Source organism: Talaromyces rugulosus, chromosome III, assembly GCF_013368755.1.
Source record: "Talaromyces rugulosus chromosome III, complete sequence".
NCBI lineage: Eukaryota > Fungi > Ascomycota > Eurotiomycetes > Eurotiales > Trichocomaceae > Talaromyces > Talaromyces rugulosus.
The window spans coordinates 390,073-407,291 of record NC_049563.1 but is presented as its reverse complement, the minus strand read 5'-3'; the positions used below and the strand labels follow the sequence as shown (position 1 = coordinate 407,291).

Here is a 17,219-nt window from a genome sequence, read left to right as displayed (position 1 = left end):
TGTGTAGCTCATTGCGCAGGGACAGGCTGCTTCTCTTTCTCTTCCTTCTCCTTGGTGATCGGTTTATCATCTAGAGACATGTTCGACAGCCTCCCGATACTCTCCGCCAAAAGCGAATCTTCCCCCGTGTCCACATTATTCTTCTGGAGTTCCGCCAGCTTGTGCGCAGCTTCTTCTGCCGCGTGTTTCTGGCTGTCCAGCTGTGCCAACCTTTCTCTCGTCTCTTCTGCCTCTTTTTCCTCCTTCTCTCGCACTTCTTGCTTCTCGAGCTCCTCCATCTCGTCGTCGATTTCGCCCTCGTCAACAACAGGACCAGCCTCGTTAATGATAGTGCCGACCTCGTCGACCTTGGACATTTCTTCCCGCAGGTTGTCGACCACGTTCTCCACTGTTTCGACGCCGCCTGTTTGTGCATGGAGGCTGCGTAGGGCACTAGTACTGGCTTGCATGACACGGACAATTTCGACTTGGTCGGCAGCCTGCTCGATCTTGCTGTAAACCTCTTCTAGTTGGTTCAATGTGTCGGATCGTTGCTTCAGGTTGTGCTCGGCAATTTTCTTTGACTTGAGAGCCGAGAGAGCTGAGACGCGGTTCTTGTTATTAAGCGAGGTTTTTGCGTTAGCGTTCAATTCGTTTATTTTTTGCTCTAATCGTGATATTTGTTCGGTTATGTTGGATATTAGGGTCTTTATCGATGCTATAGTTGAATCTTCATGTGTGATAGGTGATGTATCATCGCCACCGTGGAACTTGATAGTCTGTATGGACCGAATTAGTACGTTATTATAGACTATAGCCTGCGAGCGTTACCTTTCCATCGTACGCAATTGCGTTGATATCTCGCGAGAGATAGATCAGCAACATATCAATATCATTATCGGACAGCTCTGCATCTTGGCCTAACACCTTGCCAAATCTTTCTGCAAACTTTTCCTTGGAGTATATCCGGTCCAAAGAAGAACAGTCGTGACTTGCTGCTTGATCGATCACTCGCTTTGACGTTTCCTATCGCACGCATTAGACTAATTCTCGGCTGTATGTCGGATGACTCATGCATACCTGGAGGTTATTCACGAGAACCAACGTTTGAACACCTAGAGTTGCGCCGGGACCAACTACCAAGCCCTTGAGCCGCTTCAAGCTCCAATTCATGACGTTCCACGGGCTCAAAACTCCTGGGTCTAGCCTCCATCGACTTGTTTTCAGCGTAAACGCACTGGATTTATAAAGTTCTTGTGGAACCATGCTTCGTTTCTGGATGGCCTCATCCTGTGGGATAAAAATCAGCACCGTGAATTACCGTATCAAGCTGTGCGATCTGTCTTACGAAAACGCTCGCCAAAGCCACTGGTCTGCCCCATTCTGGAATTTCGAGATTGTGCAAGAGATTCTGATCGGTGGTGAGTGATAAAAAGTCCTTTTTTTGGCCGCTACCAGACGTTACATATCCAGCCAACGCGGCGTTCGTAAGGGCCTTTTGCCATGCTGCCACATTCACTGCGTATCCATCCGGGTTGGTGTCTTTGTGTATTGAAAAGTCGGAGTAAAGCGACGGTAGCCGGTTTCTAAGCAAAGAATATTAGCGAAATAAACACGCTGACTCCATGAGCCCGAACCTTCTGAAAGCATCTTCGTGAGAGAGGATGTAGTTTATTAGGTCGCCCATGGCAACCCCGGTCAATGTTCTTCTCTTCGGAGGTTTGATCAAACGAGAAGCATATTCCAATCAGTAAATAATCAGATATCGACCGAAGAAGTTGCAGTCCCGAGATCTCAATTAGTCCAAGTTCTAATGAGGGTTGAGCTAGTCTTGATTGTTTTGCTTATCTCGACCTCGTTGACGACATCAACCCCGCTCACCGCCTTGACGTCCGCCCGGCAAAAAGGATCGACGCGATAATCCTAATGCGGAATAGCGGATTTCATATCTACATCTATCTCCAACTGACAGTTTCACGATCAATCGCTCGTATGAATCCAAAAGGAATATATAGTGATATTGCTAGGAAGGAGAGATTTTATATTTATAGAATATCGCGAGAGTTGGGTGTCAGAATATGATTCCTTGCTCTGCAAAGCGCGCGCATCTATTCATATCGCAAACTGCCATTATTTCTCAGGCTCTTGGTACGGCCAGAGTTTTGTGAAAAACTCTCTCTCGGCTTGATCTTTAGCTAATCCGATGAAGATCTCCTTGAACTTGCTGCTGTTTTCGCGGGCAATCTCGTAGTCTTTGCGTTCGACCATCCCGTCAACGGGGAGCACACCTCCGTCCCGAAACATGGTAAGTATTTTTCCGACGCTGTCCATGTTTTCTTCCTCATTGGCATGAATCTCAACCTCTTTATCCGTGAAATTGATCGGACAAGGTATCTTACTGTTCGGAAATATATCTTCCCAGTGCGTGGCGAGCGACATGAGTGACTGGCGGAGGAAGAAGAGATTCCGATTTTCCCACACACCACTTACCAACCAGACAGGTTTCCGGATGATGGGAATGATCTTTTGTTCAAGGACGGCCCAATGGCGAGGAGCTCGTTTGTACACTTGAGATTCATAGTATTTGTGCATGATCTCGCTCTCCAAATCATTATCGACCTTCTTTTGCTCGTCTTCGCTAAGACTATCATAGTTTTCAGGCCGAACCGGGACAACCCAACCTTCTTGAACGGGCCCAGGATGTCGAAACATTCTTGGAACTCCAGACTGGTAAAACAGAGGAGCCACACATGCTGATTGCCAGTCTACAATACAGGTGATTTCGTGGGTGTCCGGGTCCACAAAGACGTTGTCCAGATGAAGGTCAGGGTGCCAGAGGACATTAGATGCCGCTGATTCGTCGTCCGAGGGAGGGACAAGATCAGATGCCACATCCATGTATTGGGAAAGAAGTGCAAGGCCGTCTTCTGTACTCTCATGTTCTTGCATTGACCGATGATAGTTCATTCGGGAACTTGCACGCGATTTGATCCATGCCATTTCATTGCGTCCCAATGCCTGCGTGTACTCGCTTGGATCTCGCCCTGTGCCGTAATAATTAGCCACATTAGCTAAGGATATAATGTTGGTTTACCCACAGGGGCCACGATCTAAGTCCATATCTTTCCGAGTATTAGTCCACAGCTCAGCCGTGGTAAGTGGCCCAATGGAGAAACGTCTGAGATTGGTAGAGTCGATGTTGAGGTCTTCCGCATCCCCAGTTAACGAGCGCAGATCCTCTTTGAAATAAACAGAACCGTGCTTGGGAAACTTTATATTGGTCAAGGTGTTCTCTATATCAGCCACTTGCCTGATCAACTTGAGTTTTGTTTCTCGCGGCCATTTGTTCCAAATAGAGCCAAGCCTAACACCAGGTGATTTTTCTGCAATGATATACTCGGCCTCTACAGGATTGCTCGCTGCGTCCGAAGACCATGCAAGAATCCGAGGCACGGGTATCCTAAACACATCGCGTAGCTATGGTTTTTAGCTGCATGTATCAATAGTTGCGCGAAATAATTTGTCTTACCAAATCGTATGTAGCGACCTCAGAGGCAGTCGTGTACTGAGCAGGCCCGGCATTTGGATTTGGAAGTTTGGCAAACACTTCAGTTCCATTGTCCATTGTTAAAATAAACGCCTTGTTGTGTAGCCCTTCTGAACACTTTAAGACTTTGGTGCCTGTTGAATGGTTTTAGTATTGCTTTAGGTCGATAGAGAGCATTAAGAAAACTTACAAGACCGAGCCCCATCGCTGACACTAACGGCGATATCAATAAGCCGACGCAGATTGAATTTTAAGTACCGCTTGGAAAGCTCATTTTGCTCGTTGAATCTAAATACCCCTAATCAGCTAGGATCCCTAATCGGATTGCTTCTCTTACATCCATCGATACCTAGTGTATCGATATAGGTCTTCTTCGGAAATTCCCTCGTCTTGCATTGTAGGATTAGCCATCGGACTATCTAGCTAGAAAACGGCTGCATACCTGCTCCATGCGTTGTTTCTATGCGGAGTTCTAGCAGTGCTTTGGAATGAACACGGGAAAAGAATTTCGCGTTTAGTGGCCGACAACAAGGAAGGGGATAGAAATGTATGATGGCACGCTTCGTGAGTATTCGGGAACCTTTGTGCATGCTGATATTTGAATATTGAAGATGTTGTTAAGGTAGGAATCATTCAATGTTGCGGAAATCTGGACATCTGGAGGGAGCAACGTTAGTTGCAGTTGGCGGCTGTACAAGAATATGTAATTTTGTAACGCGCCAGTTTTTAGATGTCAACATCAACATTTGCTGAAATTCAATACCGAATCAATTACATGTACTATATGTATATTTAAAGTCTAGATAATATAAAATCGCTAGTGTAAATTCATGGTCATAAATAGTATTTAAAGTATCAGTTGTAAAGATAAATTCCTGGAAAGGCCCACCAAACTCCCAAGCATCAACAGACGTGCTGATACCACCCGTATATGCTCGCGATCTATATATATATATGACATGCATGAATATCCCTACGGACGCCTGTCAACCATCAAATTCATTTATCTATTCAAAATCGTCGTCAAGTGTCTTGGCGCTCTCCCCTTGGTGCTTAGTCGGGCTGAGAGGGCCATTGTCAAGCGGAGAAGAAGCCATAATAATCGATCGACGATTGGCTCTCGTGTCTAGCTTCTCGCTGGTTTCCTCCGTCCCCAGCTGCCCAGCCACTATCGTCTCGTCGCTGGTGTCGACTCCCTTCGACTCGAGGAATTCGACCTTGACAGCGTGCTTGAGATTGTCTATGAATTCTTGCATATCCGACATCGGAAAGACACCATCCTTGTCCAGAACTTCAGCGTATAGTCGATCCGCGTCTTCCAGACAGGCTGAGGCAAGGGCAGGTTTACCTAGCCTCAGCCAGGATTCGCCTGCGAGTATGCTCCACATCGCTGCTTTCCTGCGACGAGCTCCCCACTTGGCACCTCCTGTGCTGGTTTTTGATGCATAGCAAGCTGACACGCGCTCTGTAAAAAGAGCCTGGCCGATTGGACCGGCAAGTCCCAGTTCCATGGAACGCATTGCCCATCTGGCAGCTCCTTCGGTGGCTGAACCACCTCTTGACTTCAGGAGTTCAACTGATAGCGCAAGACATCGCAACGTGTTGACAGCGTCCGAGCATCTTGTGAGGTATGAATAACAAGCGGTGTCAATCATCTGATCGATACCTTCGACCCTGCTCTTAACAGCAGACGACAAGGGGTTCAATAGTGAGCTGATGGCACACATTTCGTGAGCCCCTGCATGATACTTCCATGCCTTGTCGTTAGAATAATCTGATCGAACGAGGTCATAGGTGGACGCAGCCAGTTTGTAATCCCGTAACATGAACGCAAAGTCTCCTAGCTTCCGTAATAGTGCTTCCGGGACGTCGGGCTTATAAAAGCCTTGTGAAGCATCGTAGTTACCAGACATACCACCCGACGAGCCCGACGAGCCCGATTTCGAGCTAGACCCAAACCCAGTCCATCTTCGTGACATGGACATGAACCGTCCACTGAGGCCCCTTCGCTTAGAGGCTACTTGATCGTTCCATAATGCGACTTTGTTTTCCATAAACGGAACAACGGACTGCACAACTAGCTCGCGTATAAGTGTTTTTATAGCGGTAACGTCGCTTTCAAAGAGGTAAGCAACTTCAGTGCCGAGGTCTATCAACGCACCTAACATTCTAAAGTTAGCGGATGTCCCAGATTCCATAAGATTTGTCCTTACTAGTTTCGTTCATTTTCGAGAGTTCCTCTTCCGGAGACAACCACTCACACGGGGGAACCTCGGTGCTGTCATCATCAGTGACGACACACTGGTCGCTTCGTAGTCTTAGAAGATGACAGTGTAGTCCAAAGTGGCGTTTCATTTGATCGTAGAGCCTCGTGGATTCCGCGATATCGTCGCGGTCCTCGTCATGAACGAGCACATAATACCGAAGGAATTCCGAGTGCACATAGGGGGGTGGTGCTGTACTGCCTTGGCTCGTTTGCGTATACAGCTGCCGAAGCGATTCTAAGGGGGTCTTGTTGCGCGAACTGATGGTAATAACGCAGGCGACTGGGTGAGAGAAAGTTTCGTGAGGGGTAGGTGCATCGACGGATAGCAGTCGACGGAGGAGTAGTTGATAGAAAGGTGAAGACACCGATGTATTGCCCATCGGAGACTGGGTGAGCTGCGACCATCTGTTTGTTGCATCGTCGGCAGAGCCCAGTCTTTGTTGGAGGAGCTCTTCAAGCTGGACGAGCGGAGATACCGGCGGGGTCGTGGGATCATTCTGTGTCTTTCTCTGAGGAGACAATTCCACGAAGCGGATGCTAAAGTCATCCCATCCACGGCTTGACCCAACACTATCTCGCACGACAACCTTGCCCGTGATGTTCTCCCCGAATGGCCGTACCAGCTCTCGGAAGCCGCCTTTGAACCCCTTCTGCCTCACCAATTCCTCCGTATCATCAGAAGCGAAGATGGCGATCGACGGGGAAAAGGAGCGTATGATCAATGACCGGATGCTGTCCGACACATCCGGCAGGCTCCCCAGCGGCGACCCGATTGACGCTCTATTCGGGAGGGAGACGGAACCCGACAGCCTGCTGCTGGGGGAAGCAGATCGAGATGGCGACTCATTTCGATACGGCAGCTGCGGAGTGGACGAGGCTATGGACGGGGCATCTCGCAGGTCTGCAGTGAAGGAGCGCGGCGACTGGACAGTGTCGGCGGAGTATGTCGACTTGGGCACGACGATGGGGGCTCCTGAGAAAGATGGCGGAGGCTTGACCGGGGCTGCATCTTCGGGCGATGTCATGGACGACTCAAGAATGCCGTGATTGTGGGCGGGACGTGAAGCTGTGTAGATATGGCTGCATTTATGAGTTGGGGACGAGGCGCGGTGGTGCGTGGAGGGGCATGCAAGCAGCGATCATGAGTGAGTGTCGAGAGAGGGTGGTTGATTAGGTGAGGTGTGAGGTGAGGGCGGAAGCCGCCATGCGGGCGTCTCTCTACTGCGCGCTCCTTCCTTGCCCGCGCAAACCATTACTGTGTATGTATCTTGCACAAATTCATCTGGACATCTCACCACATAATACGAAATTGGCTGCTTACAGGAGTCTGATTCAAGGCAGACATCGTCGACTCGTTGACTCATCACCGCCAGGCTGCGTAAAAACCGGGAGTCACACCGGATTATTACGTCGACACAGCAATTTTCTTCCATACCACGGTTCCGCAGCAACAATCAGTGTGAGTCATGCTGCATTTATAGCCTTATAAATGCTGAAGGCTTGCTCGTCCTTGTGGAAGAACAACGTCCGGCTCCTTCGGAAAACCGTCTGTCGCGAATATTCTTCCCTCCCCGCCTCCAGCATCGCCGTGCATGGCGGATGTTGTGCGCCTTCGTTGAACACTCGACGCCTCCCTCTTTTCATGCCGGTCCACAAGGTCCAAGAAGATAGCCCCCAGCGAGCCAACAAGAGGCGACGCATCACGACGTCGACCTCCCCGCATCGAGACAACATGGTTGTCCAGACGGAAGAGATCCGACAGCCTCTCCCCAAAATCGAGCTCACCCCGCTCGAGCACCTCATTGAACGACTTCTGCTTGATGTAAAAAGCTACATTGAGCAAAAAAACGAACCGACAGGCCAAGATGCACAGCAAGAAATGGTGCTGCGCTTTACTGGTGGCTGGGTGCGAGACAAGCTACTGGGCGTTGACAGCCACGATATTGATGTCGCAATCAGTACAATGACCGGCTTTCAGTTTGGGAATTTTATGAAAGAATATTTGGATGATCCAGAGAATCTGGCTAAATACAAGGGTAGCGGCAATCCTGCGCTCAATGACGACGAAATCGTCAAAGTCCACAAAATCGACGCGAACCCGGAAAAGTCCAAGCACCTGGAAACAGTGACCACCAGGATCTTTGGACTAGACATCGACTTGGTAAACCTGCGGAAGGAGACATACACAGAGGAGAGTCGAAACCCGCAAATGGAATTTGGAACAGCCGAAGAAGATGCTCTGCGTCGCGACGCAACCGTCAATGCGATGTTCTACAACCTAAATACGTCAGCTCTTGAAGATTTGACAGGCCTAGGCCTCAAAGATCTAAAGCAGAAGCTTATCAGGACGCCACTCGAGGCCTACCAGACGTTCAAGGATGACCCTCTACGCATCCTTCGACTCATCCGATTCGCAAGCCGGCTAGGCTACCGCATCGACGACGACTGTAAACAAGCTATGCAGAACGAGTCCATCAAGGATGCACTCAGGCTTAAGATTAGCAAGGAGCGTGTGGGAGCAGAAGTAGAGAAAATGCTTCGGGGTAAGCTGTTCACTACTTGTTGTCGCCAAAACATACTAAATACGAGTAGGGCCGGATCCTAAGGCGGCGTTGACGCACATTGACACCCTCTCGCTACACTCCACCATATTCGCCAATCTAAGGGACGAAGCACAAGCGGATACAAGCTCCTGGTCGCTTGTTTACGATAGCTTTGACAAGATCGCCCATCCTGCCGACGACGCAGATGACCTTTCCCAAAAGACCAAACATTTACATGATCTCCTCATTCGCGATGAAATCGATGCCTACCATGCATGGATAGTAGCTGCCTTCTCCCCTTGGGCGCTTGTCCCTGCCCGTCCGATCAAATCAAAGTCAGAAAAACCACCGGTCGTTGCACGCGCAGCAGAGGTGGCCAGAGACAATCTCCGCTCCGACAACAAGACAGTCTGCATTCTGAAGGAATCAGTCGGGTACTTTACAGAACTCAAATCACTTAAAGATAGCTTCTTAGCGGGGGAAATTTCTGGCACAGAATCCGAAATTAGACAGCGCGTTGGCCTTACCATACGATCCTGGAAGAAGGACTGGCGGATGGTCGCTATCATGGCGTTGCTCCAAGAGATCATGGCCGGTGCCGAGTTCTCCAATGGTAAAGTAGCCTTTTTTGAATTTTCGACATAGTCGCTAATAGTCGAAATAGTGATTGACGAGTATGATAAATTCCTCTCCTACATTGAGAGAGAAAGCTTGCTCAACGTGACGGAATTGAGACCAATTGTCAACGGCACTGAACTCTCGGCAGCCCTGGGCGCAGGCCGTGGCAAGTGGTTGAGCATAGCACTTGAAAAGATGATTGAATGGCAGCTGCTTCATCCTGAGATAACAGAGAAAGAAGAGGCTGTCAACGAGATGAAGCGAAGGAGAGCGGAACTTGGCATTTAGCATGGGCAGATAGAGATATATACCCTCCACTATATGGCTGTTAGATTAACCACCACAATGGGAACGTATCAGCAATTTAAATAAAAACACCCTATAAGTCTTGTGGATTAGTTTCAATGCTGTAAATCAGGCTGTGTTGTATTCAAAGTTTTTATGGCCGCGTGCTTGACGTTTGCTCCCTGCGGATAAATAATGTTAAATGTGGATAGATTTCCGCAGCCGTTGCCCGCTTTTCCTTACACCTCTCGATGTCAGTCTCAGAACGATATCGCAACAGTGTCGATCCCGCAAGGACTTGGCGAGATGGAGAAAACTCGCCTTGCTGCGCGAGCATATATCAAAAAAACGAATAATGAGAGTTTAGATCGGTTTGAGGCGGAGGTTAATGACGAAATAGTAACATTACCCGCGTTACAAACAGAACTATCGTCTCCTGATGCTCAAGATTTATCTGCCGTGCGTACAACTATTTGTCGGTCCCTAATTCAGAAACTTACTAATACCGAAAATAGCTGAATGAGGATTTACTGGTTATCTGGACTGCTCTCAGGGAATGGAAGTTCAGCGAGCCTTTTGGTGCTGATGGTAAGGAGGCAGCACAGGCGATTTATGCTTGGTTGGTGCAAATATCTTTGCCATCCTCGGATTTTGCTGAGGCCCTGGAATCCGAATACACAGATGATAGTGAGTTCACCATTATATACGTGAGGAGTTTCAATTTAACGCCTTGCAGAGTCGAAGAAGATCAAGTTGACGACAACACTTAAATCAAAGCGATCCACCTTCGAGATCGCAATTTCATGCATTGAAGCTCTCAATAGCATCTTGCCTGTAGCCGAGGCAGAAAATGCAGCGGACATTTTTACAGCTCTTGCAAGCTTCACAAACACGCGTGATTCATGGACAACTAGCAAAAGCTACCATGACGCCCTTGCAGTGCTACAGACATTTTCGCCATCAGAGAACCATCAAAGGAACTGGGACATCGTGGAACAAATGTCTAAATCAAAAATAAGGCCGATATTTGCAAAGACCAGAAACACAGCCGTTACTGGAGCCGGCCGAAAGAATCTTCACCCGATGCCTCAACCCAGATTCGACGGGAATATATTCAACCCCGAGGCGAAGCCGTGGAAACATGTTGATGTATATGCGACGACAGTTTTGGAGTGGGTGCTTTCACTATATACCGTAAGTTTACTACGAAATTAATCGCTGGAGCCTCCATCTGATGCAATCAACAACAGTCCTCCGATATTGCACGCCTGGAAAATCAATTCCAGTTCTATGTCCCGCCTATTTTGTCTCTTTTAGACGATGAGAGTCCGTCATTCAAATATCGCGGATGCCATCTTCTTATAAGCTTTCTCAAACCCATTCAATCAAGCAACTCAGACCTTCTCCGACGCACGAATCTATCTTCCGTATTCGACGACGCTCTCACCCCAACTCTCCTCTCTCTTCCAACACTAACAGCTGAAGATGAAAGCCTGCAAATCCTGGGAATTACGTACAAAGCACTACTACTCACACTTCAGACCCGCTATCACATTGGTCAGTCGTCATCATACCACCAAGAAGACAACAGAGCAGCCTACACGTCCCGGCTAACGACCCTCCTCCGCGACAATGTCATTTCGGCATTCCACCATATCAGCTCATACACCCCAACCACCAAGACTGAATCTTCCATGCTCGCTTCATTCCCGTATCCGAGACTATCGACATTCATTCTGGGCCAGTTAAAGACTGTGGTTCAACACATCGGGATCCATACAACAAAGTACCTACAGGAAATAATTCCTGTTATCTACAACACTCTCACCAACCCATTCGTAACGGCACACTTGCCCCTACTCGCAGCTGGTGTGGCTGCAGCGCAAGCCGTCATTCTCAACTCGCACCCGAGGATATGGCGGTACAGAGGAGAGTTCCTCGCTGCCTTTTGCGCGTGCTGGATGAATATTTCTCAAGATGAGAAGGGAACTCAGGACATCGAATTACAAACTCAGTTACGGAACGTGATGAAGAAGTTGCAAGGAGCAACAAATCTTTTAAATATTGCCGTGCAAAGTGCGGTTAGTATCAAGGAAGACGACCTTAAAAGAATATATTGGACAGGTGTCGTTGAGGGCGATGAAATTGACATGGGAAAAGAAGTGGAAGCTCTGATAGCGGCCGATGAGAATCTAAGAGATCTTTTCGATAGGATTCACGAGGAGGATTTAAGTGATGATTATTTTGATTAATCAATGGATATCATTACAGTTTTAAGCTTCACCATGCATGTAAATTGGGTATCAATAATTGCTCATCATAAATAACTATAAAATAACAACATATCTCTTTTCATTTCTTGTACAACGTCAACATTGACCATCACGCATCGACCCTCTGCTTAAACAAACTCTTCCCCTTCAACCATTGGCGATATCTCTTGTACCTCTTTTTATCACGGTCCTCGGCGACAACAGTTAGAGCGTCTTCATCCACCTTGAGAAACTCGGCATAATCAGTCAGATCCTCTTCAGCAATAAACGTTTCTCGCATGCCTCCCGCACTGACGCCACGGGCTTTATTCACGTATTCCAACAACTCTAGATTCGCACCTCGTTCTCGTAGCGACGACGCCGTTTCCAAATCGTCGTCGGATGTGACAACGAGAGGGACCTTGAGAGGATGGTTGATGTAGCGCTCGTATTCCTCGGCTTCGGTCGACGTCACAGACGGATTCAGCGAGCCTGACACCAACTGGTCCAGCGTCCACTGGGCGATTTGCGCTTTGCTAGGTGCTCTGCCAGTGCCAGTGCTATCTGTAAGAGACGTTGACATGGACGGAAGCGTAGGCACGGAACTTGCCAGTGTCGCCCCTGTCTCTTTCATGATACCTGCTGATGGTGGTCGTTTTTCGGCCGACGGTTGTTGACGTTGCCAACTACGGATGGGTTCCATGACATCAACGCCACGAGAAGTCCCGCTTGTCTGGTCGCTTGTACTGTCTGGCTCTTGGATTTTGACCCCTTTACGCTGATGGCCTAAAGGGACCGTACGTTCCCGACTTGCTGGTTCGTGTGGCGGAGTTCTCACCACAAAGGGGCTCAAATCGTATCGCCCGCCTTGGGTGGACCGGAAGGGAAGATACTTGAGAGTTGAGTTGAGTCTCAAGGGGTAGATCTTTCCAAAAGATGTCAGCGATAGAGGCCGGTAGTACTCCAACCAGTAGTCATCATAATACGTGATTGACTTGTCCTTGGGCGTTGTCGATGGAGGGCAGCTGCTAGGCTCATCTCTCTTTTCCAAATTCTCAGGAGTGTACCAAGTAATATAGTCTGGTCTCTTGAGTTTGGACCAGGTCCGCGGATCTGTATGATGTAAATAGTAGTCTGTGGAGAGGTCCCAAAGCATAGGTTGTCCTTGAGTAAATGTATAGTTTCCGAGAAAGAGGTTATATGCCTCTTGGCGCTGCGCATCTAAGAATGAATTGTTATAGTAGCGCTTGAAACTCTCAACCATATCTCTCGACTGGCTGGTCCATTGGTTTGTCTTGCGGTATGTCGCCATTGTGTTGACAAGATGAGACCCGCCGTACTGAATAGCAATGGTGTCTCCGTGGTCATGCCACATATTAGTGAACATGTTGACTGCGTCCGTATCATAGTGAACTTGCGTTCCCTCTATAACTCCGAGAGCATGCAGCTGATAACCCAGCGCCCTTTTGGCGATAACAAATTGAGCAGCGTTTGTTCGATCCAAGCAATCAATACAGTTCGTCCTCACCACACCGCTTTGAAGCTGCAACCCGGACTCTCGGTCGTCACCGTTCCTGAAGAATCCGGTGATGGGCAATGTCTCAGACGAAATATCCTCTAGTGTGTCAATCACGTTTTGGTCGCGGCTTTTGGACGCTCGGCTCATATCCCATGCCTTGTATATGATTTTCTTATCTTCCGGTAAAAACTGGTTGAGATAATCCACGGCATTATTGTACTCCTTAAGCAGTTTTGACTCTCGAGGTGTGCGCTCTCTTGCTTTGATCAAATTTAGGACGTATATGGGAGCCCCGTATCTCTCAAACAGGTTGTCAAAGTGTAGTGCAGCAGCCGAGTAGAATGGATCGATGAGATTGAGCTCAATGTCCGGCTTCGGGCTCACCCCAGTGCTGTCCTGTGTCCAATAAAGTGGGATACTGCCTCGATGTTGTACATACGAGGTGAATCGCGGATTTGCATAGAGTCGAGGACCCGGCGAATGAAAAGATGTCGTCGTTACCTCGGAAACTATTTGTTCGGTTTCTACATCGTTGGCAACGTAGCCCAAGTCGTTCGCTCCTCGTTTCAAAAACCTAGCACCGGCAAAAAATCGAGAACGGCGGGCGATGATTGTAATATACACAGACCGCCCGTACACCGAAAGAACAGACTGGTCGACATAACCGTGAATAATAGGCAGACACCAGTCATACGGGGTCTTGAGGCTCGCAACGACTGGGCTAAGAAGGTGATGGTTCCATACAAACATTGAATTGTGATCGTAATCAGGTAAGCTATGAAGGTCTTTCTGGAGGTGAGTGCGTTCGCGACAAATATTATGCTGCAATGTGCGTGTGATATCGTATGAATTACTGAAATAGAATGACCGGGACAGGTCGAGATTATTCAATATCCCTATGTAACGGGCCTCTTCTGAGTTTTTCTCGGGCCTAATACGAGAGGAAGCCGATGTCGTGAGCGGAACCAGTTCTGTGCCGTCGACTTGATAGAGAAAGTGACCTCCGATGTTGGCTACCGAGCTTCTCTTGGTGACCAGCAACATGTAGTATGCGCCTGTAAAGCGAATGAATCCAAGCAACGCCCATGCGCTACACTTGAGCTTTAAACCACCCGAACTCTTGTTTCCATCTTCAATAGTCTCAAGCAGCTGATTCATTTCCTGTTTTGTATAGACAATTCCTTCTTCGGAGAGACTCAAGTCATCCGACTCGGACGTGCGATCGATCTTCAGGATTCGATAACGGGTATCGAGCTGGTCAATCCCGACCAGGTAGTATCGCGTTGCCGTTTCATAGAGGGTGAATTTGTGCATACGCACAACGCCTTCTTCGCCGGCCTTTTCGTAGAACGAGGTCTTACTTCTCTGAGTTGACGTCACCGGGGAGGTAGTTCGCTCAAAGGATGGTGCAAGTGGCTCTTCGTCGGCGACCGCAAATTCCTCAGTGTACTTGTCGTCTGCGGAGGTTGGTGGGTTGTACGACAGCTGAGGGAAGAAGCCTTCTGCGTCCTTGCCGAGTTCATCGGTGCTGTCATCTCTAAGAGTGGACGTGCCATCCACCGACGGATGCTGGTCAATTTGTAGCGTACTGCCAGACGCCGCAGACTGGGAATTGTTTCGCGAGAGCACGGGATCGGAAAATGACGTTTTGAGAGGTTCTACCTGCGTCGAGGGCGAGTGGGATGCTGGGGCATCATGAGCAACAGTCTCGGTACTGTTGTTGGCAGCAGCCCGGCTCAGCTCCTCTAAGCTCTCCATTCCTCAAAGCATTTTAAATGGGGCGTATTAGCCGGGAAGCTGAATATTGACGTCGAGAAAGTGAAGCTATTGCCGCGGAAGCGGGGATGATCGACAATCCGATTACATAAGCCAGCTGTTACGTCAGAATCGATTGTAGTTGTAGTTGTAGTTGTAGTTGTATACTATCAAAAGACTTGGAATTTTCCATGTTTTGTTCTCTGAGTTAGACGGTAGTTGCTCAGAAATAATGTCTCTACAATTACATTTGTCCTTGTGCAGATATGTTTATAGATAAGGAAGGTGATGGTTTAAATTACCTCACGCCTCGACAAACAAAATATAGAATGAATATGAATGTTACTAGGGGTCCAGATGCCCTTTTTGTAAACAATCAAATATTGTTGACTAATACAGGAACGAGTCAAAGTCAAATTTCTCCAAAATTTCCGGGTTCTCGAGTTCGGGGAAGCCAACACACCAAGCAGCGGTCGGATGAAGCATTCCAAAGTCAGAAATTGACGTGGGATCAATGCCGGGAGGAGTGTGGTGTGAGTCAGCTGATTCACTCTCTAGCCTTTCCAAGAATATGTTGACCTTCGATTCCTTATCCTTGGGATCTGGTTGCTGTTGTTGGAGGGATTCCAAAGTGAGCGGAATATTGTTTTTCAAGTCAACTTCCGGGCCAGCCTCAGAAACAGATTCAGCACCACCAAATGAGGTCTCACACCTTATCTCAGAACATCTGGACTTGTTTGATCTAAGGTCCGCTCTACCGGATATCTGGCTGTCTTGTGAAGACTCATCGTCACTTCCAGTCGATCGTGGAAGGGAGAAACAGGCCACCCTGCGAAGGTGCGTTGCGATATGCTGGCGTCCTACGATCTCGAAGCAAAATGGGCACTTCCGGGATTCTTGAATAGACAGGTTTTCATTGTTACTGCTGTTAATGCCGGATTTCCTCTGATGCGTAAAGGCTTCATGATTGATCCAATCGCCGAGTCTGTCGTACTGTTGATCTGCATCTCTACAGTCCTCATAAGTGCAAATATATGGACGCAAGTCGCGTAGGACGTGAGTTCTTCAAATTGTAAGCTATCGATCATCAACATTTTGAAGAGTATATCATACTGCCAGTTCGTTTGATGGAGCATTTTGCGCGGACACAGAGTGAAGCAATAGGGGCACTCAAACTCTTCTCCGTCGAGCAGATGCTTTGGGGGTGGTGGAATGAAAAAATAACCACCACTTCCCTCATATTTCATATTCGGTATAGTTAGACTTGATACCATTGAGGTATCATCGTCCATATTGACTTTAGACACATTGAGATGAGTTGCTGTTGAAGGTCGTGAAGGCGCTATCGGAACAGCAGGCACGTTTAGGTTTGGATCATTTTCTAACTCTGGTGCCGTCTTATCGATAATTTCTTTTTTAAAAATGGTTTCAAACTGAGCTCTTCTCTTCCAATATCCAAACTGTTGTCGCCGTCGGGTGTTGGCTTTGGCTAGGCGTCGAACCAGGAAATCTTTTTCAAAATTCGCTGGGGAGAGCGAACGGTAAGAGGCGAAAAGCTGTTCGAGATGACGTTGATCATTTTCTCGGAACTGGTCTATAAGGTTGACGCCGGTTTCCGGGTCAATTTCATGGTACTTGAGCGATTCAGAAAATCCCAGCCTCATCGCGGGATTGCGAATCTTGAAGGAGAGGTGATAGAGCTTGTCAATAGTAGCACTCACACTACCCAATAACAAATCAGTAATAGACTCATCGTCAGAAGATTCAAAGTCATCTTCCCCTGAGTCATCGCTGAACTGCTCATGGGACCCAATCGTGTTCTTTGTATCAACACTAGATAGATGTCCAGGGTTGCGTGTATCCATGACTGAGGAGGTACTGTTAGCACTCTGAACCAAGCTATACAGACAGAAGGCGAACGACTAACGCTGCACCAGAAGCCCCTCCAGATCACGCAACAGGCCGACAGTGTATTCGAAAAGAGAGGGAGCATCTCGGAATCGGTAGTCGAGTGAGCTATGGCCTAGATGATAAAGACCCAAACTTGTGGCCCATAGTTCAAACCGTTGTGTTTGACCGACGAGCTTGGAATTGTCTTCTCTTGCGACCAGTGCAAACCGATCGCTGACTGTTTGGGCCATAGAGGCCAGACTCTTCGGCCTTAATCGTTCAACCATTGTGTCAACTCCTGTCAGAGAAGCGCCAGCAAAAGTTTCCCCTCAACAGATAGTGCGGTACGAGAAAAACCGAAGGGGAAGCTCTGGGGTGGGAAAAGCAAACATGATCCATCTCCCAATGACAACCAGGCTCTGTCAGCAAGAGTATGTAGGAGTGATTCAACTGCCTACCCCGCTTCTCTTAGCCTCCAACGGAGAACATTTCAAGCTGTTGCCAGCATCCACCCAACTGAGATCAGAAGCTTTATAATTTTCTTTTATAATTTCCTTCTTTTTTA

General features: G+C 48.1%; 6 protein-coding genes across 6 annotated transcripts; 1 reads left to right on the top strand and 5 right to left on the bottom strand.

Annotated features, from left to right (window-relative positions):
* Positions 1 to 8: 8 nt before the first annotated feature.
* Positions 9 to 1,666, bottom strand: TRUGW13939_05001 (uncharacterized protein; the record flags this gene model as incomplete). The annotated part of the gene is made up of 5 exons (XM_035488166.1): positions 9 to 758; positions 811 to 1,005; positions 1,060 to 1,269; positions 1,328 to 1,565; positions 1,617 to 1,666. The coding sequence occupies 5 exons, from the start codon at positions 1,664 to 1,666 to the stop codon at positions 9 to 11; spliced, it is 1,443 nt and encodes a 480-aa protein (XP_035344059.1).
* A 443-nt stretch (positions 1,667 to 2,109) lies between these two features.
* TRUGW13939_05000 (uncharacterized protein) lies at positions 2,110 to 3,922 on the bottom strand (the record flags this gene model as incomplete). Its single annotated transcript, XM_035488165.1, has 5 exons — positions 2,110 to 3,023; positions 3,078 to 3,456; positions 3,509 to 3,660; positions 3,717 to 3,814; positions 3,864 to 3,922. 5 exons carry the CDS (start codon positions 3,920 to 3,922, stop codon positions 2,110 to 2,112), a joined length of 1,602 nt encoding a protein of 533 aa, XP_035344058.1.
* A 611-nt stretch (positions 3,923 to 4,533) lies between these two features.
* TRUGW13939_04999 (uncharacterized protein) lies at positions 4,534 to 6,817 on the bottom strand (the record flags this gene model as incomplete). Its single annotated transcript, XM_035488164.1, has 2 exons — positions 4,534 to 5,687; positions 5,740 to 6,817. 2 exons carry the CDS (start codon positions 6,815 to 6,817, stop codon positions 4,534 to 4,536), a joined length of 2,232 nt encoding a protein of 743 aa, XP_035344057.1.
* A 464-nt stretch (positions 6,818 to 7,281) lies between these two features.
* On the top strand, positions 7,282 to 11,490 carry TRUGW13939_04998 (uncharacterized protein; the record flags this gene model as incomplete). Its single annotated transcript, XM_035488163.1, has 7 exons — positions 7,282 to 8,335; positions 8,385 to 8,948; positions 9,000 to 9,199; positions 9,497 to 9,697; positions 9,754 to 9,925; positions 9,975 to 10,432; positions 10,489 to 11,490. 7 exons carry the CDS (start codon positions 7,282 to 7,284, stop codon positions 11,488 to 11,490), a joined length of 3,651 nt encoding a protein of 1,216 aa, XP_035344056.1.
* A 130-nt stretch (positions 11,491 to 11,620) lies between these two features.
* Positions 11,621 to 14,767, bottom strand: TRUGW13939_04997 (uncharacterized protein; the record flags this gene model as incomplete). Its single annotated transcript, XM_035488162.1, has 1 exon — positions 11,621 to 14,767. The coding sequence occupies one exon, from the start codon at positions 14,765 to 14,767 to the stop codon at positions 11,621 to 11,623; it is 3,147 nt and encodes a 1,048-aa protein (XP_035344055.1).
* Positions 14,768 to 15,154: 387 nt separating this feature from the next.
* On the bottom strand, positions 15,155 to 16,941 carry TRUGW13939_04996 (uncharacterized protein; the record flags this gene model as incomplete). Its single annotated transcript, XM_035488161.1, has 3 exons — positions 15,155 to 15,827; positions 15,878 to 16,631; positions 16,692 to 16,941. 3 exons carry the CDS (start codon positions 16,939 to 16,941, stop codon positions 15,155 to 15,157), a joined length of 1,677 nt encoding a protein of 558 aa, XP_035344054.1.
* Positions 16,942 to 17,219: the final 278 nt, after the last annotated feature.